General features: G+C 48.6%; 1 protein-coding gene across 1 annotated transcript; it reads right to left on the bottom strand.

The window, feature by feature from the left end:
- Nucleotides 1-1756: 1756 nt before the first annotated feature.
- On the bottom strand, nucleotides 1757-20831 carry LACTBL1 (lactamase beta like 1). The gene is made up of 7 exons (XM_029227272.1): nucleotides 20712-20831; nucleotides 13012-13147; nucleotides 11733-11842; nucleotides 9527-9684; nucleotides 8275-8513; nucleotides 3342-3447; nucleotides 1757-2738 (listed from the first exon to the last, which is right to left on the bottom strand). The coding sequence occupies exons 1-7, from the start codon at nucleotides 20730-20732 to the stop codon at nucleotides 1757-1759; spliced, it is 1752 nt and encodes a 583-aa protein (XP_029083105.1). The 5' UTR covers nucleotides 20733-20831.
- Nucleotides 20832-21364: the final 533 nt, after the last annotated feature.

Genomic DNA, 21364 nt, shown 5'->3' with positions numbered 1-21364 from the left:
GTTTTTCTCTTTCTGACTTACTTCACTCTGTATGACAGACTCTAGGTCCGTCCACCTCACTACAAATAACTCAATCTTGTTTCTTTTTATGGCTGAGTAATATTCCATTGTATATATGTGCCACATCTTCTTTATCCATTCATTTGTCGATGGGCACTTACATTGCTTTCATGACCTGGCTATTGTAAATAGAGCTGCAGTGAACATTGTGGTACATGACTCTTTTTTTTTTCTCGGTACGCGGGCCTCTCACTGTTGTGGCCTCTCCCGTTGTGGAGCACAGGCTCCGGACGTGCAGGCTCAGTGGCCATGGCTCATGGGCCTAGCCGCTCCACGGCATGTGGGATCTTCCCAGACCGGGACACGAACCCATGTCCCCCACATCAGCAGGCGGACTCTCAACCACTGTGCCACCAGGGAAGCCCAACTCTTTTTGAATTATGGTTTTCTCAGGGTATATGCCCAGCAGTGGGATTGCTGGGTCGTATGGTAGTTCTATTTTTGGTTTTTTAAGGAACCTCCATACTGTTCTCCATAGTGGCTGTATCAATTTACATTCCCACCAGCGGTGCAACAGGGTTCCCTTTTCTCCACACCCTCTCCAGCACTTGTTTGCAGATTTTTTGATGATGGCCATCCTGACTGGTGTGAGGTGATACCTCATTGTAGTTTTGATTTGCGTTTCTCTAATGATTAATGATGTTGAGCATCCTTTCATGTGTTTGTTGGCAATCTGTATATCTTCTTTGGAGAAATGTCTATTTAGGTCTTCTGCTCATTTTTGGATTGGATTGTTTGGGTTTTTTTGATATTGAGCTGCATGAGCTGCTTGTAAATTTTGGAGGTTAATCCTTTGTCAGTTGCTTCATTTGCAAATATTTTCTCCTATTCTGAGGGTTGTCTTTTCATCTTGTTTATGGTTTCCTTTGCTGTGCAAAAGCTTTTAAGTTTCATTAGGTCCCATTTGTTTATTTTTGTTTTTATTTCCATTTCTCTAGGAGGTGGGTCAAAAAGGATCTTGCTGTGATTTATGTCATAGAGTGTTCTGCCTAGGTTTTCCTCTAAGTGTTTTATAGTGTCTGGCCTTACATTTAGGTCTTTAATCCATTTTGAGTTTATTTTTGTGTATGGTGTAAGGGATTGTTCTAATTTCATTCTTTTACATGTAGCTGTCCAGTTTTCCCAGCACCACTCATTGAAGAGGCTGTCTTTTCTCCATTGTATATTCTTGCCTCCTTTATCAAAAATAAGGTGACCATATGTGCATGGGTTTATCTCTGGGCTTTCTATCCTGTTCCATTGATCTATATTTCTGTTTTTGTGCCAGTACCATACTGTCTTAATTACTGTAGCTTTGTAGTATAGTCTGAAGTCAGGGAGCCTGATGCCTCAGGTCCATTTTTCTTTCTCAAGATTGCTTTGGCTATTTGGGGTCTTTTGTGTTTCCATACATATAAGGTTGATTTTTAAAAGACACAATGCTAGACCATATTCTTAGATTCAACAGACATAAAAGTACTCTGTCAATTCGCTATTAAAGTTTCTAAATGCTCACTAAATTTCTGTAAACTCTTCCTCTCCCATGGATAACAAACAGTTCACCACCGGCTGTGGTTCACAGACCACACTTTGAGTAGCACGGCCCTGTCCCACTTTGCCAACTCCTTAGTTCTTTAATAGACATCCCTGCAGCCTTACCTTGCAGAACTAAGATGGAAAGCTGCCAGGCGAGAGAAGGGGAGGCTCTGAACAGGGGTCACTGGGTCTTGAATACTGGCTTGTGAGACAGCCGCATCACCCGGTACGTGTTGAGGCCTGGCACGTCGAAGCCGGGGGAAAGCCCGTGGTGGTCCAAGGGATAGAAGTTGACGAGCTGCCCGTGCTGGGCCTCGAGGGACAGCCAGGAGTCACCCAGTGGCAGTGCGCACGGAAACTCGCGGGCCACATACAGCTGGAAGACGCGGCCGCGCAGGTGGCGCAGCGCCAACGTGCGGAACGCCGGGGGCACCAGCGCCTCCACGCGGGGCCCGAACTGGCGCAGGCGCAGCTCGCCCGCCGGCCCGGCGTGCACTTCATAGAAAGTCAAATTGGCAAAAGTGAAGTAGCCAGCGAAGGGTCGTGCGCTGGGCGGCGGAGCCGGGCTGAGCGCGGCCTCACGAAGGGCGCTCTCCATAGCCGGCAGAAGCACATCGTAGACCTGAGCCACCAGGTCAGGCCCTGGCGGCCTCGGCCCGGCCAGGAGCAGCACGAGGCTCAGGCGAAGCGGCGGCACCAGGGAGAAGGTGGCGGCGTAGCCGTCCAGGTCACCGTCCTTGCGCACCACGCGGTAGCCCCGCTGCGCATGGAACTCCCACGGTGTGCCAGTCTCGTTGGCGAAGTAGGCGCCCGGGCAGGCCAGCAGCGGCGCCAGTAGTGTCTTAGCCGCGTCTGGCCGCAGAAGCCGCTGGGGCCTGCTGCCCAGGAGCACCATGGCCAGCTTGGCCAGGTCAGCGGTGGTGGAGTACATCTGGCCTGACGGGCGGTACCAGCCGAGATCGCACAGCGGCGCCGGCCGCCCGCTGCCATAAAAGCCAGCTGCCAAGCGGGCACGCACAGGAGGTGTCAGATCGAAGCCTGTGTCTTCCATCCCCAGCGGTTCCAGCACGTTCTCCAAGATCCAGTGCTGGTAGTCACCCTGGGCGGTGTGGGCTGCCAGGACATGGGCCAGAAGCGAGAAGGCCAGCGTGCTGTAATGGCATCTGGAAGAGGAGGGGTGGAAGCTAGGATGCAGCCTCGGATGGACATCTCCAGGCCCTAAATAAACCCTTCCCACCTGCTCAGACTGTCTGCAAAGCCATCAGAGTTTCTGATGGCTTCTCTGTTCAGTGGCTGGCTACACCAGCTATCCACTCCCTATCTCATCAGCATCCCATTTATTTCCAGCACTTGGCAAAGTCTGTATTTATCTTGTTTATCTGTTCACTGATAAGAACGTTCACTGTTCACTCAGAAGAATGCAAACTCCACGAGGAGGGACCTGGTTGGATTCGTTTGCTGCTATATCTCAGTTTAACATATTCCAAGCACAGAGTAAGTGCTCAATAAATGTTGAGTTGATTAATGGGAAAAACATGAGATTCAAACAGGACTGGATCTGGGCCCAGCTCCCTGCTGCCTTGCTCTGCCATCCCTCTATGGTCCTCAGTCCCCCCAGCTGTGGAACAGGGGTTGTCATCAGTGATCTGCGAGGTCTTTCCTGGCTCTGACCACCTAGGATGAGGTGACATAGGTTCTCTCGCAGGAGGGGTATGTCACCTTGTGAGGTTCCTAACATTGGTAGGGCATCAGGGCTCACTCCTTACCTGGTTCCTGGGTCTGCCACCAGCACATCATCCTTGAGCAGGTTCAGGGCCTCCTGGGTGCTGCCCCTCCACAGCAGCGAAGTGGAACGGAGCCTTCGGGGCAGCCCTAGGGAGGAGCAGTGGTCAGACCTGCTGGGTCAGCTGATGGTGGGATGATGGGCCCCTGGCTGTACCCCCTCCCCTACCTTCCATGAGTTGAGAGATAACAACAAAATCACCTTTAAAAAAAAAAAGCTCTGGCATAGACTCTAATCCTGCCTGTGTTTCATTGGGCAAGCCATTTAACCTCTCTGAGCCAGAGTCCCCTCATCTGTAACATGAGGGAAATAATTGCTATGTCATATGGCTGGTGTGAGGATTTGGTGAAATCCAATGCTTAGCATGGTTCCTGGTCATAGTAATTGCTCAAAAAATAATTGTTATCATCAACCATAGATATTTGATTCCATAAAATTCTTGAGGTCACTGCCCCAATAGGTTTCGTGGAACTGGCTGCTCCGGCCACTTGGAATGTCCTGTTCATTGGATGTGACTAGTATTGACAGGGTCACAGGATTAGAATTCTTCCCACCCATTCCCTCAACAATAGCGTTCAAGCATCTCTTTCGTGCCAAAGACTGTTCTGCGTACTGGGATTCAGTAGCGAACAAAACAAAGTCCCTGCCCGTGTGGAGTCTGCATTCTAGCAGAGGAGACAGACAAGAAGCAAATAAATATGCATGCTGTGGAGGGAAATAATTCCATGTATGAAAGGAGGGTTTGTTATTTTATACAGAGTGGTCAGAGGAAGGCCTCACAGGGTAGGTGACCCTTGAGCAGGTGAGAACTCGAGGAGGTGAGGGAGAGAGCCACATAGCTCTGTGAGGAAAGAATGTCTCAAGCAGAGGAAAGAGCAGGTGCAAAGGCCCTGAGGCAGGAATCTGTTGGCATGTTTGAGGATCAGCAGGAAAGAGCCAGTGTGGCTGGCAAGGACTGAGAAAAGGGGAGACTTTGCAGGTGAGAGATACTGGCGTGCAGGCACCAGATCCTGCAGGGTGCTATAGGCTACTGCAAGGACTTGGCCTTTTCTCTGATTTGGATGGGACCACTGTAGGGCTTTGAGCAGAGGAGCGATGTGATCTGACATATATCAGGGTTGCTCTGGCTGCTATGTGAAAACAGACTTTGGAGGGCAATGGCAGACACCGGGAAGCCTGTAAGGAGACTTGCAAAAATCCATGTCTAAATGCTGGTGGATTGGATGAGTGAGGAGTGGTTGGATTCTGGACATATTTTGATAATGGAGCCAACAGAATTTGCTACTGGAGGGGATGTGGAGGGTGTGGGAGTGAGAGAAATCAGGGATAACTAACTCCAGGCTCTTGGCTTGAGCAGCTGGGGGATGGAGTCCCAAGTCCTGGGTTTAAATTCTGACTCTAACACTTCTTGCTGTGTGGCCCAAACCATATGCTTTACCTCTCTGAGCCTCTACTTGCTCACCTTGAAGTGGGCTGAAGCACCTGCAGTGGTTTCCCTGTGAGGTGTTACAAAGCTTAACTAAGAATGGATGAAAAGCTCCAAGAATGGGAGAAAGCTCTAGATTAGGGTGAAGGTCAATCATAAAAGATACTGGGGGGATTCCCTGGTGGTGCAGTGGTTGAGAGTCTGCCTGCCAATGCAGGGGACACGGGTTCGAGCCCTGGTCCAGGAAGACCCCACATGCCGCAGAGCAACCAAGCCCGTGAGCCACAACTACTGAGCCTGCGTGTCTGGAGCCTGTGCTCCGCAACAAGAGAGGCCGCGACAGTGAGAGGCCCGCGCACCACGATGAAGAGTGGCCCCCGCTCTCCGCAACTAGAGAAAGCCCTCGCACAGAAACGAAGACCCAACACAGCCAAAAATAAATAAATAAATTTATTTTTAAAAAAATACTGGGAACGTATAACAGAGTCATTCAGGCAACTGTATGCTCAATTGGTGGGCTTTGGGACACGTAGGGTGGGCTTTTTTGTTTGTTTGGGGGGGATTGCATTTTTCTTAATTTATTTTTATTTATTTTTGGCTGCATTGGGTCTTCGTTGCTGCATGCAGGCTTTCTCTAGTTGCGGCGAGCAGGGGCTACTCTTCGTTGCGGTCGTGGACTTCTCATGGTGGTGGCTTCCTCTTGTTGCAGAGCATGGGCCCTCGGCACACAGGCTCAGTAGTTGTGGCATGTGGGCTCAGTAGTTGTGACTCGTGGGCTTAGTTGCTCCGCAGCATGTGGGATCTTCCCGGACCAGGGCTCGAATCTGTGTCCCCTGCACTGGCAAGCGGATTCTTAACCACTGCGCCACCAGGGAAGCCCGTGTAGTGTGTTTTTAAACTGACCACAACCACAAGACCCCTGTGCTGGGTCCCTTGGGTACAGATGAAGAGGAATCCACAGTGTACCCCTAGAGGGAGCCCTGGGGTCAGGTTATAAACAGGAGTGTATTTAATAGGAGGCTCATGGAGCAAAAGCCTCAGAGCCTCTCACCTGTATGACCCCTTCCAAGGCTTGTATCCAAGTTTGAACTTATAATATTGTATTTTTAAAGAGGACCCCCAAATTATATCTACATCAGGCCTCCATAAACCTAGGTCTACCCTTGGCTGTAATAACCAGAGCTACGTTGACAAGTACCTGCTGTGTGCCAGGTACTCTGCTAAGTGCTTGACATTCATTAGCACATTTAATACAGCAAAATAGCATGAACCAGTCCTTTTACAGAGGAGTAAAACAAGGCTCAGAGAGGTTACGTGACTTACCCAAGATCACACAGCTGGAATTAATTTCAGTGCTCATGCCCTTAGCCACTAGGCCGCCCTCCCCCAAGGCTCTGATCCTGTCCTGCCTGGATGACTTCAGGAGGTTCCCTTATCTGGCAAAGCCTCAGGTTCACCATCTGCTAATGGGAGTGCTAACCAGCCATGTCCACAGACTGAGACCTCAGGCCTGGACGCACTTTGTAAAATGATGAAATAGTAGGCACTTATGGTGGATTCCTACCATCTAGCGTTGATGGGTTGGTGACTGCAAATATGAACAATAGAAGGCATTTTGGGGTGGTGCAGCTGGTGCCTGCCTTCTCCTCCTTGGCTGGGTCAGTCACCATGCAGCACAGCCCCCCTCCCACCCGTTCCTGCCCAATTCCTGTTCACTGGCTTTGTCTTCCAGTATCCCAGCCTGCCCTTGCCCTTCCACCATGTAGATTTCATCTTGGCTTGTTAGCACATCTTTTATTATCATCATTATTATTATATAATTTGTTTTTAATAAGTAATTCATTTACATGATTCAAAAGTCCAAAGACACCAAAGGGTATACAATGAAAAATTTTCCTCCCACTCTTCTCCGCGGCCACCAAGTTCCCCTCCCTGGAGGCAGCCCAGTGATTCAATCCCTTTCCCTTCCAAAAATATGTGATACTCATTTTAATATATATACACACACACGTAATATATGTGTATATAAATACATATGTTATATAACAGATACATTACAAATGGATTATACATATACATTCATATGCATATATACATTATATGTGTATGTACTATTTATTCATATGGTAGCTACAATATGTGCTCTTATGAGCTTTTCTACCCACTTAAGATTGTATGTGCCTCTCAGTACACAAGGAACGTTATTACCCATTTCTTTAGGGCTACAGTCGTATCTGATTGTATAACTGTGTCATAGTTTATTTAGTTACTCCCCTATTTATATTTAGGTTGTTTCAATCTTTTTTTTCCACTATCACAAACAGTGCTGTAGTGAATAACTGTGTACATACCTCATACCGCACATGTGTGAATACATCTGTAAGAGAATTTCCTAAAAGTGTAATTCCTGAGTCAAAGGATATATACATTTTTGTGACAGGTATTACCAATTGCCCTCCACACAGGTTGCACCAATTTTTTTTTCTTCATTTTGGCCGTGCAGCACAGCACGTGGGATCCTAGTTCCCCTACCAGGGATCAAACCTGTGCCCCCTGCAGTGGAAGCGCAGCGTCTTAGCCACTGGACCGCCAGGGAAGTCCCAAGTTGCACCAATTTAAATTTCCACCACTGATGTATAAGAGGGCCTATTTCACCATAACTCCACCAACTCAGTACACCCACCATTATGGCCTTTACCAATCTGATAAGAGGAAAATGTCTCTCAGGAGATTTAATTTGCATTTATTTTGTTATGAATGAGGTTGAGCATCTTTTGTAATATTCTTAAGAGCCATTTATATTCCTCTTCTGTGAACTCTGTTCCATTCCTATCCTTTACCCATTTTTCTGTTGGGTTCTTGGCCTTTGTGATGGTTTATATAGTAAGGGAAATTAACGTATAATTGTAGAATATATATTATATTCAAATTATATATAAAATATATAATTTGTAGAATTGTCAACAAATATTCACTTGTTGACTTGTTCTTGATCTAATAAGCAGATCTTGACCTGTCAGCTTGCTTTTGACCTTCCAACAGTTTGTCCACTTGACCTAAATTCCCAGGTTTTACCTCAGCATTTTTTTTTATTTTTTTTTTTTTGCGGTACGCGGGCCTCTCACTGTTGTGGCCTCTCCTGTTGCGGAGCACAGGCTCCGAACGAACACGCAGGCTCAGCGGCCACAGCTCACAGGCCCAGCCGCTCCGTGGCATGTGGGATCTTCCCGGACCGGGGCACAAACCCGTGTCCCCTGAATCGGCAGGCGGACTCTCAACCACTGCACCACCAGGGAAGCCCCACCTCAGCTTTTAACTCACCCAATCTTTCTACCCCTGACCCACCACCCAGGAAGGATGAGAGGGAGCTATGGCCAGTTCAGGAAGCAGAGTAGAGAGTGGACCCAGCCTGGCTGGGTGAGAACCTGCTCCTTTGTTCCCCTACCTGAAATGGTTTGGTCTGAGCTACATTAAGTTCAGAGCCACTCACCTGAGAGCTGGCTGGCCATCCTTCGGAGGGTGACGGGTGAAGGCCTTGGGGCTGGGCCCACCTCCTCCAGACCATCCATCAGGCTCTTTTGTTCGGGCGCTGATGCCATGCCCAGTGGGTTGTTAATGGTGAAGGTGCTGGCGTACCGCTCCAGAGGGTCATCTAGAGAGGCCACGGTGCCCTCCTCCCACAGGCGATACAGCATCAGCACGGGAAAGATCTTGGAGATGCTGGAGATCCTGGACAATGTGGGGGGCACAAGGGTGCAGAGGGCAACCTGTTGGCTTCACAACCCACCTCCACCCTGCACCCCCAGCCTCCAACTTTCTAGTATAATTAGGAAAGCATTGAGTCCACCCTTATTCAGCATCTCAGACAGAAATCCACCAGCCTCTGTAGAATGCCTTTGGGATGCTTGAGAACTTACCAGGGGAAGTGGGGCTGGGCCAGATGGACACTCTCGAGCACCTCCCCCATGCCAGGCCCTTCACCAGGCACTTCCCTCTCTGGGACAGACCTGGGTTGGGATCCTATCTCTGCCTCTCACCAGCTGAGTTGCCTTGGGCAAGTGCTAGACCTTTCTGAGATTCAGTTTCATTGTCTGTTTTATGGGTTGTAGAAAGGATCGAACAAGATTGTGCTTGCAAAGTGCTTGGCAACACACCTGGAAGGTAGTAAGTGCTCAATAAGTGATAACAAATATAGTCGTTGCCCTGTGCCTGGCACATAGCAGGTGCAGTGTGAATGGAAGCCCTGCAATCCTCACAGCATCTCAGGGAGCAAATGTGTTCACTTGGCACTGTGAGCTTTGAGGATCCTACAGGCAGCACCCAGGAGGGGAGACTCTGGGTGTGCAGCAGATTGTCCCAAGTTGCTTCCATCTGGGCCACTGCTGCCAAATGGCAGAGACCCAGGTCGAGGGCCCAGGAACTGGTTGCGGTTCTTTAGTGTCACGTGGAAGGGGTGTGGGGTGGGACATAAGGGAGCCTTTTCTAGTTTGGGAGGCATTAGGATAAGGGCTCTCCAGAAGGGATTCCTTCCTGACTTGTTACCACTGTGGTGTGATGTTAGGCACTCACTGGTCCTCTCTGGACCTCAGTCTCCTCATCTATAAAATTGCCAAGACTTAATAAAGGGCCCTGGCAGCTAAGACCCCCAGTCATGATTCTCTTGAGTCCCCCTACCTCCTAAGTCCCCCTTGTCCTACCACCCTTCGCCCCCTCCACAAGACCCTGGTGGTCCCCCAGCTGACCGGTACATGGTGTACTCATTGGGGGGCCCAGAAGCCGGGTCTGAACCATTCTTCCTCCCGAAGTTCCCGGTCCAGAGCACAGTGTCGTTGTGGATGACAACTGCAGACATAGCAGCCAGGCCTGGGGCAGACAGTGCCTGCCGCAGGATCCTGTCCACCTTGGAAGAGAAGAGCGGGTGCCTCAGAGTACAGGTGCAGAGACAGACCCCTCTCCCCACCCACAGGCCCCATGTAGTTCTGTACACCGTGCCATTCACATACCACACCTTGTACACAGCACCCCCTGCCTGACTCCCCTCCATTCTCTCCCCCTAGTGGCTGGAAGGGAGCCCAGTGAGCCTCCAGACCTCGGGTTCTCAGACCGTGTCCCATGGGGTAGGGACCCCACCCAGCTGCAATCAGAGCAGATCCCCTGGAAACTGTTTTGTATGTAAGTTTTCCTCATAAGACCTTTGTTCAAAGAAACATTTCCTTGGAAATACGTAAGAGGAGGGAGGGGTTAAAACCCCTGATCTAATCAAACCTGTGTCTGATGCCCTAAAAAACCTCCAACAGGCTGAGTCTGACCCCCTAGTGTTGGAGAATTCAGTATTTATAGAGGGCCCCTAACACTGTCTTTGAACATTTATTGAAAATACCTCATTATTTTCAGTTATGTAGTATATAATGATGGTGATTAACAGCTAACATTTACCGGACATTTACAACATGCCAGACACAGTATAAAATGATTTTCATACATTGTCTCACTTAATCCTCATAAGTCATTGCTGATTTCTCCCCCTTTTACAGGTGAGAAAATTTGAGATATGAAGTGACTTGCCCCGGTGGTTAATGGCTAGTGGAATCAGGATTAAAACCCTATGCTAACTCCAGCACCTCCTTGCCAAGAGATTTTACATTCCCTGAATTGAGCTCAGTCTACCTGTAATTTCCACCCCTGCACTAATTTTGCCTCTCTGAGCCTCAGTTTCCTCCTCTTTAGCTAGGGATTCACGAGGTGGTAACACAGAGAAGATAGCACAGTGCGTGGCATGTACCAGGTGCTCACTAGAAGGTTGCTATGGTTATTATTGTTGCTTTACTTTTTTTTAATTACTCTGACCCCTGGGAGCCAAATAGCATGCTTTTGCTCTCTCTCCTTCACAAAAGCTTTTTGTGTATTTGCAGGCAGTGATTGTGTCTCTCTGCACTGGCCCACGCCTGCTCTTATGTGGACACATCACCCTCCTTCCCTTCAGCTGTTCCTCGGATGAAGTTTCAAACCATCTCCCACCACCACCACCAGGCTGCTGCACATACACTTCTGATCTGTGTGTCTCCTAAGGTGAGTGACCCAAGTGGGTAGGGTCTGAATGGCAGAATGGCACAGACAAGAGCTGGCTGACAGCCCCCTCTAGTGTTAAGCCATTCTGCAATGGTAAAAGTTGTGTTGTGGGGTCTTTAATCATCTTTCAATGGCCTCTGTGATCCTCTCCCATCTCATCTTTCTCCACCCCCACTTATGGCCCCACCAGACTGAATTTCCTCTCTGTATATGCCTCGTACTGACCCTGCTGTCTCTGGGCCTTTACACATGCTGTTCCCTCTATCTAAAGCACATCTTTCACACCCCCAAGCTCCCTCATTATACACACACATATCCTCTGGGTATCTACTCCTTGTTCACCTCTCAGTTTAGACACCACTTCCTCCAGAAGCCTTCCCTGACCCCAAGTCCAGTTCCTTTGTGTCACCATGTACCCTAAACTTTCTCTATCCTCACTCTTACCCCTGTGTTATAAATATTTACTATCTTGACTGTTCCAAGACTAGTAGCTTCTTTAGAGCAGGACAGTATCTTCTCCTGCCATATCCCTGGTGTGTAGCGCAGAGTAAGTGCTCAAGAATTATATGTTGGAGGGCATGCCTGGTGGTCCAGTGGCTAAGACTCTGCACTCCCAATGCAGGGGGCCTGGGTTCGATCACTGGTCAGGGAACTAGATCCCACATGCTGCAACTAAAGATCCCACATGCATGCTACAGCGAAGATCCCGTGTGCCACAACTAAGACCCAGTGCAGCCAAATAAATAAATTAATTAAAAAAAAAAAGAATTATATGTTGAATGAATGAATGAATGCCACTACCAGCTCAGAGGATATGCCCTCCCCTTCATCAACCGGGCCTAGCCCACACAGCCAGTTCTCTCCTGGCTCATCACTGACCTTTTTCAGGGCCTCCTTCAACACGGGGAGGGGGTGGGCCAGGGGCACAGGCTCAGGGTGCTGGGGACACATCCTCACGGGGGCAGAAGTCACCTCTGGTCCCAAGGAACCTGGAGGGAACATCACATGGTGAGTGGAGGACAGAGATCAGGTTAGTAGTCTAGGGGCCATTGCCCACTGGGTCTTCTCTCACTTCTGGGTGATCTCAGGAGGCAGTGGAAGGTTTAGAGAAGAGTGGTTCTTGTACTCTTGGGGGGTTCTCATACCCTTACCACCCCACACTGTCCTTAGAGGATGCAGGGAGGTCTGGAGGCCGTTGTGATGGTCTCACAGCCTGAATCCTGCCCTGCCAAGGTCCACACCTTCCCCCTGCGTTTCCAAGAAAGCCACACACCTGGACAAAAGTAGGATGGGACTCAAACCCTAATGCCCGGATGCACAGTTCTGGGGATGAAATGAGTTGTTCCTGGTGGCTTAAGCCTGAAGCCTAAGTGGGGTCCTGAGTCCACTTCTCCACCCAAATATATAATCAGAACTGGAGAAAGGGGGACGGTAGAGATGTGGCTGAGCCTGCCCCACAGAGCTGGAACTTGTCTAAGTCTGCTGACCACATGGAGGGAGGAAGCTCGTCATGCGAAGAGAGAAGGGCTACCAACAGCCGCCTGTGGCCTGATTGGTGTCTTGAAGGCCAAGCAGCAGGCAGTGAGCGTAGGACTGTGCTGTCTCCTCCTGGACATGCTCTGCCCTTTGCCCCTGGCTGCCCATGGCTGGTATCTTGTGGTGAGGTTGTGCCAGCTGGGAGGGCTGGCCCTAGGGCATGAGCCTGGCATTACCAGCAGTGGTGGTTCATTTGCTGAGCCTTGACCAGCCCAGGGTGGAGAGACCAAGAAATGGCTGCTGCTGTCCATGGACACATGGACATGTTCCTCCCGGGGTCTTATATATAGCTGGGGCGGTGCCTTTAAAGGGAGGTAGGGCCTGGAAATCCCACCTTGGGGGCCCAAGGAAGAGCAAGGGAAGCACTGTTTGCACTTTTGGGGGGACCCTGAGTTTTACCCCTGGAGTCGATAGCTTAAGGGACCCCCAGTGGTATTGGATCCTCAGTTACTACAGAAGGGCATCGAGGCGCAGAGGGATCACATGACTGGCCCGAAGATGCACAGTCAGTGAAAGCTGGAGTCAGAATGGTCCTCCCTCCTGTCTCAGATCAGGAGTGGCGGCTCAAAGCCCACGGGGACCTCCGGGGGTGGGGGAAACTCAAGGGTGTTCCTGCACTCACCGGTCTTCAGCTTGGGGAGGTAATACTGCCACAGGAAGCAGCCAGTCATGAGCACAGAGAGCACAAAGAAGAAGCTGCAGGAAACTGGGAAGAGCCACTTCTGTTTCCCTTTCAGCAGGCTGAGCTGCCGGCCAGCCTGCAAGGGGAAGGACAAGGCACACCCCCAAGGGGGTCAGCAAGAGGGAGGAGAGAGGGACCCCTGCCCTGGCCCCTCCTATGCCTTAGGTTCACCCAGACATCAGGAGAGCCCACAGCTCGGGGTAAGTTTCACACCTGTAAAACCAAGGGACTTCCCAGGATTGCCCCTTCAACAGCTCTGCCCCATATGTACCTCTGCACCTCTGTGCCTTTGCATAGCCTGTTCCCTCTGCTGGGTGTGCCCTCTCTCTCCTATGTACTTAGTGAAACATCTAAGACCCGCTGAAATGCCACCTCCTCCATGAAGCCTTCCCCAACTCTCCTCACCCAAGTCCCCAACAGGGCACTAGGCACAAGCCTCCGTTGTGGTGCACATCCAGCTTTCTCTCTAACACAGTTGTTCTACAACGGTTAGCTGATCCACCTCACGGAGTGTGAGTTCTCCAAGGGAGGGGCCACTTCCTCACTCTCTGTCCTCCACGGCCTCTGGTTTATCCTGGTTGCTCGGTACATGTTGTGGTGGGAATGTGTGGGCCCTGAGAACACAGGACAAGGCTTCCCAGGAGACTCGCTTCACCCCATGCCTCGCCACACACCCGCTTTCCCAAGCCTCCACCAACGGTGTGTTCTTGCAGCGGGCCTGCGTAAGGCTCCCAATGTGTGGTTGGTGTCTCCCAGCTGTGGCTGGTCTCATCGCCACGCCCCCCATGTTTCTCTGCCAAGTGAGTATAAAAACCGTTGCAGTGAAAAGGGACCTGCCTGGAAAGCTCAAGAAAGGTCGGAGCTCAGAGAAATGGGGCCTTTTCCTCAGACAGGTGCGGGGGCTGAGCAAGTGTGGCTTGGGAGGTGGGCGAGGGCAGGAAGCAGGGAGCATAAGACGATGAGACCAAGGCCTGAAGTCCAAGAGAGGGAGGAGGAAGAGGCCGCGTGGGGAGGTGGCAAGGAATCTAAAGAGAAAGTGTGTGTGGCGACCTGGCCCCCAGGAAGAATCATGTATTCCCTCACAGCCAACTTAGAATCCTGGAAACACAGTACCACCTCCAGTTAGTGTCCCAGACACGGTGCTAAAAGCCTTTTAAGAGGCGTATCATGGCACCCTGTGAGGTAGGCGCCCTCAGTGCCCTGACGTTACAGATGAGGCTCAGAGAAGTTAAATGACTTGCCCAGGGTCACACAGCTAGTTGCAGAGTTAGCATTTGATCTCTGTCTCTGGCCTGCTCAACCAAAGTTCTGGAAGAGCCTTCACAGTCATTTGTTGAACTTTCTCATTTCCAGGTTGGCAAACTGAAGTTACAGGAAGGAAAGGACTTGTCTAAACAATAATAAACATCGTAAGTTGAGTGCCAGCTTTAAGCCTGGCCCTGCACTATTCACTTAACAGGTACTATTTTACCACATTTCATAGTCTGTTCATGAAGTTGGTTTGGGAACTTTCATTTTAGAGGTGATAAAATGAGGCTCACAGAGGTTAGGGGACTTGCTCAAGGTCACAGGGCACAGCAGTGGCAAAGCTGGGATTCAGATCCAATCTGCCTGACTCTCCACCTTTATGTCTTAATGTGTCTTACGTCTCTTTTGAACTATCTTCATTGCTGCTGTAACCTAAACTGTGATGTGAAAGGACTCTTCCCTGGTCTCCCCTAATCCTTCTCTGTCCCTCCTAGAGGGCCTGCAGAATGAGAGAGCTGGGAAGGAATTCAAAATTCAGGACCCTTGTCCCAGGATTGAGGGCTCTGTTTCATTTATTCATCCTTTCAACAACTCTGTATTGAGCACCTACTAGGTGAGAGGCACTGTTCCAGGCCCTGGGGGCTCAGCAGTGTACCAGTATCAGAATTCCTGCCCTTGGGGAGCTAGCATGCTGGTGTTTAAGGCCTAGCTCTCCCGGCCAGCCCAACTCAGCACAATCTCTCTGCTGTGCTCAGTGGCTGACCTGTGCTCAGGGCGTGGTGAGGATTTGCTGAGTGAGTGGGTGAGAGTAGTACAAATCATCGAAGAGTGAGAATCAGCCAGCTGCTGGAGAGCTGGGTCTCAAACTCAGGCCTCTGAAATGTTCAGTCACAGAAGATACCCTTGCAAAGCAAAACCCACATTCAAATCCAGGATACACCACCCTAAGACCCAAAAAACCTTTGGCAACTCCCAGTTTCTTCATTTGTAAAGTAGGAAAGGTAATAACCTTGCAAAGTTGTTTTGAGACAAAAAACATAGCACCTATGTGAGGGGTAATATTCTAAGGACTTTAATGTACATTATGCATATTAAATCATTTAACTCTCACAATATCCCATGAGACAGTATTATTTTTACCACTAGTTTACAAGTGAGGAAGCTGAGTGTCACATATGTTAAGCCATTTACCCAAAACCACACAGTATTATGTGGCAGAACTGGACCTTGAACCCATACAGGGTGGCTCCAGAATCTGGCATCCTTAACCACTAGGCTATCTCTACTGACTCTGGTGAATGAGATGACATATGCTCACACAAAAATGTGTACTTGAATGTCCATAGCAACATTATCATAATAGCAAAAATGTGGAAACAAACCAAATGTCTATCAAATGATGAATGGGTAATCAAAATGTGATATATCCAATGGAATATTATTTGGCCATAAGAAGGAATGAAGTAGTACAACATGGATGAACCTTGAAAACATGGTAAATCCAGCCACAAAAGGCCACGTGTTATATGACTCCATTTATATTAAATGTCCAGAATAGGCAAATCCATAGAGACAGAAAGTAAATTAGTGGTTGCCAGTGGCTGGAGGTATAGGGGAATGGGGAGTGACTGCTAACGGGTAGTTTTCTTTTGGGGGGTAATGCAAATATTCTAAAATTGATTGTGGTGCTGGTTATACAACATTGTGAATATGCTAGAAGCCACAGAATTCTACACAAAATTGGTGAATGTTATGGTATGTGAATTATATCACAATAATGATTTTTTATAATAGTACCTGCTTGTATTCAGTTGCAAGGATTGAATGAGTTAATATTTATAAATCACTTAGGGCTTCCCTGGTGGCGCAGTGGTTGAGAGTCCGCCTGCCATTGCAGGGAACACGGGTTCGTGCCCCGGTCCGGGAGGATCCCACATGCCGCAGAGCAGCTGCGTCCGTGAGCTATGGCCGCTGAGCCTGCGCGTCCGGAGCCTGTGCTCCGCAACGGGAGAGGCCACAGCAGTGAGAGGCCCGCGTACCACAAAAAAAAAAAAAAAAAAAATATATATATATATATATATATATAAATCACTTAGAACAGTGGTGGGCACATGGTAAACACTATATAATGCATTAGCTATAATTGAATGCCTACTATGTGCTAGGCACTGAGCCAGATATTAGAGATATACTGATAAACAGCGAAGTAAATGTTTCCTACCCTATTGGGGATTACACTTTTCGGAGGAGGTGGGTATTAACCAAATCTTGCATTCACTATTCTTTCCCTATCTCCCTTTCCAAGGGCTCCTCCTTCACCTCTGTCCTACAAACATAGTGTACCTGGCTCCCCTCCTCCTCTTTCCTCAGTACACACACAATCCCTAGGTGACAAATTACCTAATCAGAAGTGGAAGAGGGCCACCACTACAGATCCTACAGGAAAGTATCGTGAACAATGTTATGCCAATCCATTTGACAATTTAAATGACATGGACAAATTTCTTGAAAGAGGTAATTTCCCCAGGTGATCTCATGCACAAGGATACCAGCCATGTGCTAATGATTACTGATTCTACAGCTTCTGCCCAGCTCTCTCCCCTGAACTTGAGACTACCATTTTCAACTGCCTACCAAATATTTCTACCTGGAAGTCCCCACACCTCTGAAACCCAACATCCAGGGCAAAACTTGCTTATCTTCCCTCCTCCTCCTCCTTCTCTAATATTTTCAACATCACTTTATGGCACCTGCTTCCACCAAGTCACACAAGCTAGAAATTTCAGGGTCTTCCCTGGCCCCTCCTTGCCCCTCAATCCCCACCCCCAGCCATTCACCAAGTCCTGCCGGCCTGTTAAGTTTGTGAAATATTTCAAGCATAGAGAAGAATATATGGAGAATATAATGAACACTTGAGCACCCACCATCCAACTTTGATTAAATCTTAACATTTTACCATATTTTCCTCATATTTAAAAAGTACTAGGGACTTCACTGGTGGTTCAATGATTAAGACTCCGTGCTCCCAATGCAGGGGGCCTGGGTTCGATCCCTGGTCAGGGAGCTAGATCCCGCATGCTGCAACTAAAAAGCCCACATGCTGCAACCAAAGATCCTGCGTGCTGCAACCAAAAAAAGAAAAAAAAAATCCTGCGTGCCACAACTAAAGACCTGGTGCAGCCAAATAAATAATTTTTTTAAAAAATAAAAAATACTATGTTACTTATTTAGTCTGTTGTCTATTCATCCCATCCCATTAGAAAACAGGGACTTTTTTTGTTTTGTTCACTGTAGTATTCCCAGTGACTAGAACAGTCCCTGGAACATAGCAGTCCCTAATAAATATTTGTTAAATGAATGAACGCATGAAAATAAAACATTCTAGGTAGAGTTGAAGCCCTCTGTCCCCTTTGCAGGTCTCAATCTTCTCCCCCTCTCCCCACATGTGACACCCATTCTGATCTTGGTGTTTATCATTATCAGGCATGTTTTTATTCCTTTACTATGTGTTTATGGATCCATAAGCAGCACATAGTATTGTTTTTCAGATTTTAAAACTTATATAAATGATATCCTACTGTATTATCCTCCTTCAACTTACTTTTTTTCCAATTTGATACAAGTAGTTCTGGATTATCCATTTTAACTTCTATAGAGTATGCTGCTGTATGACTATACTTCATAGTGTAATAGAGCATGGACTCTGGGGCCAGGCTGCCTTAAAGATGTGAGCATTTTATACATTTTAGTTGGGAGTGAAATATCTGGGTGGTAAGATATAGCCATCTTCAGCTTAACCAGATACTATCCAGTTGCTCTCCAAAGTTGTTCCAATTTATACTTTCACCACCTGTGATTCTCATTGCTACTTTTAGTTTGCATTTTCTTGATTACTGATAAGGTGGTGAGTGTCTCCAGCACCAAGACCTTGGCTTTGATGCCTGCAACACCCGGCACTCCACCTGGCTCTGGCAGGTTCTCAGGAAGTATGTTTTGAACTTTATGTTGTCCTGCAAGTAGAAAGACTTGGGTTCAAATCTCAGCCCTACCTTCCTGAGTCAGTTATAACTCTGGACAAGTCCCTTCCCCTCTCTGAACCTCCACTTCTTTAACTGTTGGAGAGGGGTGGGTTATTTACAAAGAGTTTACTTTTACATCTGGAAACCTCATTTGACTTCAAAAGTATCTTCCAGCTCTAGAATTTAGGGTTCACATTAAAGCCATTCTTTATTCATAATTTCTAAAGATTGGAAAAGTCCCTCAACTGGTGAATGAATAGACAAACTATGGTACATCCATGGAACGGAATACTACTCCGCAATGTAAAGGAACAAACTATTGATATGCGCAATCATGTGGATGAATCTTAAATACATTATGCTAAGTGAAAGAAGCCAGACTCAAAAGGATACAGACTATAGGGACTTCCCTGGTGGTCCAGTGGCTAAGACTCTGCGCTCCCAATGCAGGGGGCTCAGGTTAGGGAACTAGATCCCACTTGCACAACTAGAAATTCTCATACTGAAACTGAAGATCCCACATGCCACTACTAAAGATCCCACATGCCTCAACTAAAGATCCCGCATGCAGCAATGAATATCTGGCACGCCGCTACGAAGATCTGGCCCGCAGCAACGAAGATCCCATGTGCCGGAATTAAGACCCAGTGCAGCCAAATAGATAAACACATACATTTTAAAAACATTTTTTTAAAAAAAGGCTACAGACTATATAATTCCATTTTCATAACACTCTGGACAAAGCAAAACTGCAAGGACAGAAAACAAATCAATGGCCACCTGGGAGTAGGGTGGTATAGACTACAACAGGGCAGAAGGGAATTTAGGAAGGTGATGAAACTGTTCTCTATCCTGATTGTGATGGTGGTTACAGGGCCATATGTATCTGTCAAAACACATGGAGTTGTACACCTAAAAGAGTGAATTTTAATGCATATAAACTGTACTTCAGGTTTTTTTAAATGAAGCCATTAAAGATCCCAAGAGCATTAGGTTGTCTCCACCTGGGTGTCAGAGGAGTGACACCAGACACAAGTCTGTGCCTCAGCCATAGGAGTGAATGGGGAGGCTCTCTGGCATTGCCGTGGGTTTGTGTGGGAGGGGAGTCGGAAGGTGCCCCTCATTGAGCATGAGCAAAGGACCACTGGGGCAAGCCCTGTGAGGGTGCCCTGGTCGAGGGCAGCCTGATCTCACTTAACAAGCACCTATGACACAGCACCATCCTCTCATTTTCAGGAACAGAATGAAATTCACAGATATTCGATGACTCGATGAGGTCATTGGCAGTGGATGATGGAGCTGGGATTCTAGCCCTGTCTATGCATCCCCCCCACCACATGTGACTGGGTTCTCTCCATCCCCAATGCGCAGCCCTCCTCTGGGGCCCAGCCTCATCTCATGTCTGTCTCCAGTCTCAGAATTTATTCCAATAGACACAAAGGTGGGGTCAGTATTTAATGTCGAAGGTGCTCACCAGCTGCTCACATTGACACTTGCAGATGTCACTTGGCATCTCTCCCCTCTCTCTTCCCAGCTGGAAAACGCTAGCGGAGGGATTGCTCAGGGAGATCCAGGCTCTCCCAAACCCCACCCATAAGGCGGTTCACCCAGCTCCTTCCCCTGGCGGTCCCCAGCCCAGAAACCTTCACCTTTCTTCTCCCAACTGGCCACTCTGGGACAGCACTCTTTGTCCAGTCATTCATTCAGAATACAATCTCCAGGAGCTGGCTGTGTGCTGGGCACAGTGCTACGCCCTTTGGCTAACATCTGTCCCTCGTGGAGCCGGCAGGATGGTGAAGAGGTCAGACACAAGGGCTCTGGGGCCTGAGACTTGATTCTGGCTCTGCCCTTATTAGCTGTGGACCAATGACTTCCCCTCTTTGAGTCTCAGTTTCCTTGTCTGTATAATGGGAATGGCCATCATTCCTACACCTCATAGAATTTAGATGAGGGTAAATGAGAAAATGCATGCAAAGCCCTTTGAAACTAGCTGCTCACAGACTGGTAGCTAGTGGGGTCATAATAATTTCTCTGGGAGAGAGATGTAAACAGATCATGTCAGAGGGCTCTGGGGGCTCTGAGGTACCCATGAGCTCAGCCTCGGGGCGGGAGGGGGAGGAAAGCTTCATAGAACAGGCAGTTGGGGATGAGTTGGGGCACTCCAGTCAGGGCCCTTGAGGCAGGAAGAAGAAGAGGATCTGTTTCTGGTTTGTTTTGAGAATTTGATGAGTTAATACACAGCAAACACTTGAAATGGTCCCTGGCCTGCGGTACAAACTCTAGAAACGTTAGTGATGACAATGAAGGTGATAGAGGGGTGATTTATGATTTAGGTCAATGCTTGAAGCAAGCCTTTGTGGAGCTATGCCTCACCTGGGTCTTCAGTCTCTCCATGGTGTAGAAGATTCCAGCCCCTTGAGGAGTCAGCTCTATAGCCCAGGAGACCCTGTGAACAAGAAACTGAGTCAGTGGAGAGAAGGCAAAGAGAGGTCCTGGAGGCTGGAAAAGAGAGGAGAGGGCTGGAGAAATGCAAGAAGACAAGGATGGGGGATTTGCACCCAGAAGTCCTTGCTGTTTCCCAGACACTAATGCATCTTCCCATGTTGCTTCCCCATCAGACTGAGGTTTTCTAGGGTAGGGATCATGTCTCCATTTCATGAAGCTCCCCCTCAAAGGCAAGGGGAAACAAATTCAAAAAAACCCCAACTGTCCAGGTCTGCCCAGTCTGTCCTGATTTCAGCACTGAAAGTCCCAAACCCCTCAGTCCAGGGGAAACTGGGACAATTGGTCACCCTCTCCCTGCCATTGCCTCTGCTTCCAGTTCCTCCTCCTTCTTCAAGCCTCAGAAACAACCCTGTCAGACCCGTGGGTGCTTGGTCCCAACTCACCCTCTTCTGGAAGGCTCAGGAAGGACGGGGCAATTCAGACCCAGCCATGGTTGGCCAGTGCCTCCGGGAGCCCCGTGTTCCAGGGAACAGGAATGACATCCTGGGTTCTGAGGCGCAGGCTTCACCCAGGCTCCCCAG

The sequence above is a fragment of the Monodon monoceros genome, unplaced genomic scaffold (genome assembly GCF_005190385.1).
Source record: "Monodon monoceros isolate NGI ecotype Baffin Bay Population unplaced genomic scaffold, NGI_Narwhal_1 Super_Scaffold_18, whole genome shotgun sequence".
In the NCBI taxonomy this organism is placed as follows: Eukaryota; Metazoa; Chordata; class Mammalia; order Artiodactyla; family Monodontidae; genus Monodon; species Monodon monoceros.
Note: the sequence above shows the minus strand (reverse complement) of the source record. Positions and strands in the feature narration are given on the sequence as shown.